Here is a 9,534-nt window from a genome sequence, read left to right on the forward strand (position 1 = left end):
CCAGCCGCCAAGCGTGAGCGAAGAGAATGGGCACATTGGTACCCCACCTCCCAGGCCAGCCTCGCTTGCTTCTCAGGAAGCAGCTCCCTATGGAAACCCTCATTGCCATAGTATCTAAGTTCCAGATACACAGGCTAGGAATTTATCCCTGGACAGGTCGTGCCTTACATCTTCACCCCCACCTAGACGTAGCCAACGCTTGAACAACTACTTCGGTCTCAAAGAGCAGTTCAAGCTTCTCCTTTATCAGCAACATTGAGGATCTCAGTCTAGACCAGTGCTTTTCAGCCATTTTTCAATTGCCGACCCATAAAAACATTTAAAACGGAGGTGCAGACCACTCTAAATCCTAAGTGTGGCTATTCACATACTTTTAATTCATCAGTCATCTTTGGCAGATGCCTTAGACGCAGTCTGCAGAACCCCCACAGGTCTGTGGACCACAGGTTGAAAACCACTGCTTTAGGCAGACTCTTGTTTTAATCGTGCTATCAAACAGACCTTGTTCTGACCAGGGTTAGCACTGCTCAAAAACAGCAGCAGATGACAAACCTCTATTACAACGGGGCTCTCCGTGCTGCTCACACGTGTGTCCGCAAATTAACGTGCGCAAGAGTGCAAAAACTGTTCCTTCAAACCCACCTGAAAACTCTCCAGCAGTTCAGTATTGTACTATGAGGTCACAGAATGGCCATGTCATCTAACATCCCTAAACACAGTTGGTGCTAGCACACACCAGTGATTCAGTTGAGATTTTTATCCTCGCCGAGGTGGTCAGAAATCAGGCCAATGCATTACCACAATATGGAGTGCAGATATGCCATGCTTTTTCTGGCCAATTAAGGAATAAAGCTGATTTTCCAACAAAGAAGTCCTACAGGTTCCTATACCAGAAGGCCAGAGACAGCGAATGGGACAAGCAGAGGGTGCCAAAAGTAAAAAGAGGCCAAAAGAAATGCATGTCATTTGGGTATCAGAACGTTTTCCTTCTAGATGGCCAATTTATTATGGAAGGGTCATGACTCGGCTCCACCTATTGAAGGAAGAGATCCACATTTCCATCTTCCCCTAATGACTAGCACCACGTTTGCATATTGGAATCTAAGGCCCCTTTCAGGTGCACCACTAACCTTCATCCGAGCTGCACAGCCATGAGGTAAGAACATATGCTAGAGAATTATTTGTGAACATCGACAATAGTTGGGCAGAATCACCGACCAACGCATTTAAACAGCAAGATTCAGTTATCATTAACGCAGTGATCAGATGAAATCAGTGTTTTTTCCATAGCTTGACCAGCTCTTATTGTGAAATATTTTCCCTGATGTTCAGATGACTTTTCTGATTAATAGAGATTTTCTGACATTAAAATGGTCAGAGAAAAACCTCTAACTACATTTTATTGCAACAGGGGGAAGAGGAGGAGCCTGTTTTCCCTGCATTTCAGAGAATTATTTTGAACTGATCAGAGAATAAAATATTTTCATTACCAAGTACTTGCTCCCATTTCCTACTCAAACTGTGGGGACTTGTTATTTCACCAGTAAAGTAATTCCTGCAATACCCAAACTGGGCCAATACTAAAATATATATAATGCCCCCCCCCCCATTACTTTCTCTTCTGGATTTCCACTGTATCATGTCCCTTTCACGTCTGTCTCACTACTATCACTGGGACAGGAATTACTGTTGTTATTTATCTGGAACAGCGCAAAGCGCACTTACTGGCACTGTATTTGCCAACTTAACTAGCTTACATTTACATTAGACAAACTTATTTTACTGTATATCTGTGGGAAAGGAAACTAAGACATTTGCTTTTAAAGTTTGTTTACACGTTATTAGGCAGCCCTGTTTCCCAAGCACCGGATCAGACCCCAAATTCCCATACGAGACTGGAATTGTACCAACAGTTCCAACACTAGTCGCAGGTGTGGCTGTGGGTAAGTCATAACCTTTCCACCTGGTTTCCAGTTTGTAAAGTGAGAATGGTGTTAATTATCTGCCTCATGGAAGATCTGAGGATTAATGTCTCTGCAGGTATGCTGGTGATTTGATAACAAGAAAGCAAGCAAACAATGAAATAACTTAGCTATAAACAGACTGAAGAATAGCTATTTGCTACTTTTGAGTACTTCACACATGGTCTCCTTGTAAGAGCAAAAACAGTTCAGATAGTTGAGGCCTTTAGACTTTCAATTAGACAATGTTCTGACAACATATACAGTACTTGAAAGGCTAAGATTTCTCCCCCTCTACAAATATGAAGAAAAATATAAGTAAAATGTATATTAAACCCTAAATTAACAGTACAGTAAAAGCCAAGAGGAATTTTTGAAGAAGTCATTAACAAGGGCATTATGTACATGGTTTTATTTAACACAGCAATTTATACAGTTGCTAAAAGTTCGTTGGTTTGTTTGTTTTTTTAATGAAAGAAACAATGGTACCTGGATATTAGAATTAGCACCTAGTGTATGTAAAGAAAAGAGACTTGGCAGCATTGAGTACTGCAAGCACTGATCAAGTCTTAAACAGTCTAAGAGTAGAGCCATCAAGATACACTAACTACTCTTGAAGTAATTTCCTGTGATCAGCTGATTAAATCACTGCTTCATCTCTGCAGGGAATTGTGAGTTCCTAATTACCTCTGAAACACTAGGAATGCATAGTTCAAAAGGTTAAATACATCAATTTGACAGTTAAAAATAGGACAAATCACAGTTTTGGTCTGAAATTATTGCAGTGCAAATTTTGAAGTGTCTGCATTTTTAAAGCAGTGGAATACCGTGAAGAGGTAGGTAGCTCTTCCCCTTGATGGTAAAATTTAATGTTGGCTAACAACAGCCCAAGCAAAGGAAAGTATCTTCCGAAAACATGAAATATCACAGGTAGGCAAACAAGACACAGCAGACTAGATTAACTAGAAGTTATATAAAATGTTTCATTGGAATAAAAAATTATACTGTAAGGTTACATTTTCAGAAGAGTAAACCATTAGATTATTCTTCACACGGAAGGGTACACAATGATGTAAAGCTTTCGTAAAGTAATTAATTGTATTAACCAACTTGTTGCTCAGAGGCTTAGCTTGTTCACTTTCATCACTCAAAAAAAAAACTCTTGCTGAAGCCCAGAATAGTGCAATTTTGTAAAAAATTAATGTGCTCTTTCTCGCCGTTAAAGGCCGAAGCTCTCAGTAAAGCAGCGTGTAAAATATGAACGTATGATGCATACCTGGATTGTCCAGAGGCAGGCAAAGCATGACCCATCAGCGAAAGATGGCAAGAAGTTATAGGCACACTACTAGGAAAAGAAGTCTTACCACTGACCCAACTCCTGAGCCATTTTCCTCTATCGGTGATTCAAGTCTGTACAATTTTTTATTATTTTCCTCCCCTTTTAAAACTTGCCTCAAAACCTTTTGAAAAATGCCTGCATCTACTGGACAAAACAGGGTTAAAATGCTTAAAAATATTTAGATGTCACAGGGCTTTTAGAAAGAATGATTCTGAAGATTAAGAATACTACAATATTGTCAAGTTTGTACGACTTCTGACACTGTTAAGCTTTCAAATCTTAATTGCAGAAAGATTTTCCCTCTAGCTACTCTTTACCATCAAGCCTACTGATATGTATTAACAGTTACTTGCCCGCTTCCTGTGAAATTATTCAACTAAGAAGGTGCTAAAAACAGACATGTTCATATATTGTTTTGTACCAATTACACAAGATACCATGCAAAGTTGCAACATTAAACTTTTTAAACCTATTTACAATTCTACATATTATACAATATATCTTTCATCTTTACAACTATAGAATTAATTCTCATACTAACATGGGTACCTTTCCATTTCTGCTTTTTTTTTTTTTTTTTAAATAATCAGTTTAACTTAAATTTAAAATGCGTAAGTGCATGCTGAGAAGGAAGCTTTCAGGAAAAAAAGTTGTCAACGGACTAGTGTTGCTTAAAAATTACACTGGCTTGTGTAGAAAATTTAAATTCATTTGAAAAACCACAAAAGCCTAATAGAAACCTACTATGACTAAAATAAATACAGTTTATTACACACAAAACAAAAAGCCTGTACCTTTAAAAATGTACTGATTTAAACTTATTTGATATTTTGCCTTGAATTTATTCCCCTTTTCAAGCAGCTGTAGTAACAGAGGGGACAGAAAGGATTCCTTCTGGAGTGAATACTGATCATTTATTATCCAGCATAAACCTGAGGCTGCAATGGCGGGGGCAGCTTGTCATTCTCTACATTTTCAGAGTCAATAGCTGCTAAGGCTTGATTTTTTGGTTTAATCTCCAATGGATATTTGTCAACAATATCTTGAACTTCCTTGGTAATCCCATCAGTCCAATCAATGAGGTCTCTCTCAAGTTTCTTGGCTTCACTGACAATTCTTTCCTGTCTCTCATTCAACTGAGACAGGAGATCTAAGTTCTTATACATTTGCTTAACACCAAGGCATACATCAGGTGACCAGTTTTCAGATTCTTGCTTCTTCGGGGATGTCTGGCCAGACATGTAGCGATCAAAATCCTCCTGGCTCAAATTCAAAGACTGAGCATCTAGCTTTTCAATGAAGGCCACTGCACAGCACTAGAAATAGAAGAGAGTAAGTGTTAGTGCAGGCTGTATTTTGCAAGATGTAACCTATAGCACGCCAGTCTTTTTCTTTGGGTGTTCCAACAACCGGATCGCAAGTTTCATGGTTCAGTAGATCACCACACATTAATCCATCACGCTCCTCAGAAGCCCCTGTATGTGCCCTGCTAAAAAACAAAAAACAAGCCAACAAAAAAAAACCCCACCCAGAAGCAAACAAACCTCTTCCTTCCACCCCCTCCCCGCTCAAAAAAACAAACAAACAGGCAGCAAACAGCAGTGAGGGGAAACACAATTATGAAAGTAACTTAACCTTAAGAAATAGAAAGATCAAATGACAGCAATACAAGATCCAATCAGATCTCAGCTGGAGAGGCCAACTATACATATGACTGAATGAAGAAGTTTTGGTGCAACTAGTGGGTCACTGCATTTTGAAGCTGGACAGTAGTTTAAAGCATAGTATAGCAGAACAAAAATCTCAAGTAAAAATAATGACCCCCTCTTGAAAAGAACATGTATGATTCAAACTAAGCCTTAAGTATGGTTTAATAAAAATAATGTTTTCCTTTATAGCTGGACAAATTCCAGCCCAACTCCTAGTTTTGTTCAGCCCAAGGAATCCCACTTCCTCAGACTTGCAGAATATTGTCCCTTTTGAGCACAACGGCTTGATCCTGCAGATCTGTCATGATAAACACTCACAGACTTGAATGGAAACTCTGCATGTATAATGGTTGCATAATCAAGCCTCAGTAGTTCAAGAGTAGTTTGGCACTCAGGACAGTCTCTCAATATTGTTACATACTGGCACTTCCTCTTTTCTCAATTTTTTAAGACGTTCACATAAATCAAAACAAGCCTTATTTATTTATTTTTTTACTTCCTTACAAAATAAAAAACTTAAGAATGCAAGTGGGCAGAAGATCGGTCAGAATCAAGCCCTGAACAGTTTTTAGTCCTAGAAGGAAACCAGAGCACTGTTTGGTTCATCCAACCTTGGAAGGGAAAAGAAAAGCAGAGAAGATATGAAAGGAGGCATTACAGCTTGAGAACAGCAAAGCAGCACTTCATAAGAGGAATGACTAGACTTTTTTTCTTTCCTGCAATATTAAAAAATCTTCACCTCTCCTGGGACCACCTTAGTCAAACAGGAAATAACTTTTTAGTGTACAGCATCACTACTGTTCTTGTGCTTACCAGATTGGTAAAGTAGTAGCCATCTTCTCCTGTCATTAACCTGCTTGGATTACAGAAGCGAGTTATATACTGGATGTTTGACTGCAGACGGGGTGGGTTTCCCTTCAGAACGATGTATATAAGCGTTGGTAAGAAGTCATCAGCAGAAGCTGGCTCATTTTTTGTGATTTTTATAGCATTAAATATATGTTTGCTGCATTTGGTGATGCATGCTAATTTATCACGGGGAACTCGCTTTGAATCCATTTCAATAATATCTGTAAGATAAGAACCTTGAATTAATTAATCTACATATCAGACTCCCTTTTTAGCAAATCTATGTATTATAGTTCCCTGGTTACTCTACTTTGGTTTTCAATTTGGACTACACTTGATACCACATCAAAGCTATGTTGCTAATTTCAGAGCACCCCAAAAAACCTTATGAATTTATTCTCACAACAGCAAGGTGGAAAAACATTCCTATTTTACAGATGGCAAACTTCCAAAGCCCTACAAGTAGCCTGTTGGAAATTCAAAAACTGAACCCACCTCTGGCAGGGGCCAGGCCAGACCCTTACACCACAGGAAGGCAGATAAGAGGCCTCTGTAACTGATATTTGAATGCAAGTAGCACAGGGAGTCAGAGAGCAGGTCTATACTACTGGTGGCTACACTTTTGGCTTTGGTATAGGAAGGTTTCTAAATATGGAGAATAAAAATAGCATTAGCCTGTTTGTGGTTTAAGTCAACCCTAATGCAAGCCATTTTTAACAGATAACTCAACAACAGAAGCTGTGCTCCCTGGAATCTCTTGAGAATATGAACCAAAGGATGTGCCTGATCTTATTAGTTGCCAATGTACACAGGGAAGATATCAGGCAAACCTGCTGACAGGCACTCTGCGAGGTCCTGATTCAGCAATGATGCGACTACTCTCGCACTTAAAGAGAAAGCAAAGTAGAGATGACTTCATCCTAACACAGCTAACTACCTCTTTCTGCGTAATGGAACCATGGGCTTAACAGCATACCCACTTCTTACACTACCAATGAACCAAATGCAAGTTTCAGGAGCAAGATTAATTCATCTGCAAAAAAATTAATTTATCTTAATAATAAAGCGTTTCATATTCAGGATAGCAGATACTTGTTTAAAGCAGGAAACAAGCTCTATCCAAAAGCAGATAGTTGTACTCAGTGTCTTCAAAGCACTGACTTGTAATAGCTCATTTCTAGTCAAATACCTGTAATTGCTTTCACAACCATATCAGAGACTTCTGGAATTTCCTCGTTGACAGGAACGCATAACATCTGAGGAGTAACCCAATGTAAAGCCCTACACAGAGAAACAAATCTGTTGAGAATGTACACTACTCACACTTGCAACGATGACTTGGGACCAGTTGCAACAGATACTGCTAACAACTTTAGTTACCATATAACAGATGAGGTGTTTTCTGCTAAGAGGCAATAATCCTGTTATCAAATATATTTTGTCCCACTAGGAAAACAATGTTGTTGCATAGTAATGATAATAGGTATAGTTTTCTTGGCAACAAGCACGAGAAGATTGCCTGAGTAGTTTACCCAGCGGAGTTAATACCTTTTAAAGTCTTTTTGATAATGGAAGCAATCCATCAGTCCCTTTGGTTAATAAGCTTGACGCTCTTGCATACAGAATGCTGCTTTTATTATTGGCAGCCCTGATTCATTTCATGACTTCAGATTTCTAGATTATTTCAGAACAGAAACACTTACCTGATTCTCTTTTGCACAACAAGATCCTTCTTCTCATCATCTGTTGTTTCAGGGCAGAACACATATTTATACAGTCGAGTCATGATGTATTTTTCAATCTGATCCATTGCTTTTTCAACTCTTTCAGGGGACACTGAAAAGTAACAAACCCACCCATCAGAACATGGTAATTTAAATGGTTAACTGTTACAGGAACCACAGGATTGCTTGAAGACTTCATGCTAGTCAGCCACAATCACCAAGTCAGACTAAACTCAAGAAATTCCCTGCATCTGACCACAGCAGCAGCAAAGCTAGGCAAATATTCTTAAATTCAGTAAAAATTGATGCTCAAAACTTAATGCTTTAATTCTGCTTAGTAGAAGAAAGGAGAGTGTAGATGTTGCAAGATAAGGACACGTTCAGGTGCACAGCAAAGTGTGAAACTGGCGAGTAAACAGGATTGTCCCTTTAAAGAGAGGCCGAGTATTTTGGTTAAGAAACCTCATTTAGGACCCTGAAGGGATGACGTGCCCCCTTGTTAAATATCTTAACGAGAAAAACTAATGTACTTTGCTGTCAACTGTGGAGTGCCTGCCTTTGGGGAGGCAAAGCATGTGGACTTGTTACAAGGCTAGGAATGAAGGTATGCTTCCTGCAGTTAGCTCTGTGGAACTGGGACGAGATGTACATTCTTCCTTATGAATTTTAACTTTGGTTAAACTCAGAGGTATTTTTGTGATATGAATGGAGCTATGGGCATTTTGAACTTTCTACACGCTTCCACCTCTGTGCAACTATTTGGAGTCAGAGAAGGCTCATGTTTAAGAGTAATTACATGATGGTGGGTGTTGAACTATATTCTCATGGCATCCTATTTCAAGCATCAAGAATGCCACAGAAATAAATTAGATGTACATGACACACTCACTATAGGTTAAGGAATAAAACTCTTAGTTTTAGGAGAGTTGCCTTTGCAGGCCCATTTAGGTCTCTGCTCTATTTATAACTCTGAACATTTACTTTCCCTGTCCTTCTGTGGTATCACAGCTAAGGTGTGCTACTTCCACACACAATGCACTGGTGGAGCACAACAGTTTGGTTTTTTCCTGCTTTCTCTATTGTTACAGCTTTTAGAATTGCAGGAGCTGACAGAAACTTCAGTGCAGTACTATTGCTGGGAGGAGCTCTAAATGTAGCACTGACTATTAAACATTAAGTCTCATGAGGGCTCAGATGTTTGGTCTGATGGATGATGCAAGCAGCCCTCCCTCCAAAATTATACTGTCTCAGCAACAACACAAGAAAAAGAAATGCCTGCTACCTTTCCAGCGGGTCTGTAATTTCTCTGCTACATTTTGATAGAAGTCTTGGGCACATTCAGATTGTTCCTCAATACTTAATTCCTACAAAAGAAGACTGACCATAACTGAAAGGCAACAGTATCACACCAATTGTAAAGGGAATGTAAGTCACCTACTTATCCTTTCACAGAAAAGGTCTAACATCAGCAACAGAACTATAGAACACAAATTCATCACAAGCAATACCTTTGGGTATGTCGCTTTGTCTCCAATATTGAAGACTAATTTGAACCAAGAAAGCAGGATAAACATTACCCCAGCATTTCAATTAAAAGACAAGTGTGTATTTATACGGCAGAAAACTAGGAAAAAAAATCAACGAGTGGAAAGATGGAACTTGTGCTCAGAGCGTGGGTTGTACAACCTAAAGAAAGTCGCTTGATCTTGCTGCACTTTTTCTCATTTATAATAGATACATCTCATTTATAATAGATAAACAGAAACAGTACTCGGCAACTGCGGGACCTGAACCTATTCAGCCTCCACAAGAGAAGGCTGAGGGGGGACCTGGTGACCGTCTATAAACTCACTAGGGGGGACCAGAAGGGTTTGGGGGAGACGCTGTTTCCCCTAGCGCCCGCTGGCATAACAAGGAGTAATGGGCACAAGTTGATGGAGAGGAGGTATAGA

The 9,534-nt window shown here is 39.3% G+C and overlaps 1 protein-coding gene across 8 annotated transcripts in view; it reads right to left on the minus strand.

Annotated features, from left to right (window-relative positions):
• Window positions 1-2,358: 2,358 nt before the first annotated feature.
• Window positions 2,359-9,534, minus strand: part of RABGEF1 (RAB guanine nucleotide exchange factor 1) — a 23,453-nt gene continuing 16,277 nt past the window's right edge. For all 8 annotated transcript variants that reach the window (XM_019511336.1, XM_019511335.1, XM_019511337.1 and 5 more), the window contains 5 exons: window positions 8,865-8,946; window positions 7,562-7,694; window positions 7,048-7,139; window positions 5,823-6,079; window positions 2,359-4,616 (listed from right to left, as the gene is read on the minus strand). In XM_019511336.1, the coding sequence (XP_019366881.1) occupies window positions 4,218-4,616; window positions 5,823-6,079; window positions 7,048-7,139; window positions 7,562-7,694; window positions 8,865-8,946 (963 nt within the window). In that variant the 3' untranslated portion in view covers window positions 2,359-4,217. The remainder of the gene's footprint in view (window positions 4,617-5,822; window positions 6,080-7,047; window positions 7,140-7,561; window positions 7,695-8,864; window positions 8,947-9,534) is intronic.

The sequence above is a fragment of the Gavialis gangeticus genome, unplaced genomic scaffold, assembly GCF_001723915.1.
Source record: "Gavialis gangeticus isolate Ggan-Ray unplaced genomic scaffold, GavGan_comp1, whole genome shotgun sequence".
In the NCBI taxonomy this organism is placed as follows: domain Eukaryota; kingdom Metazoa; phylum Chordata; order Crocodylia; family Gavialidae; genus Gavialis; species Gavialis gangeticus.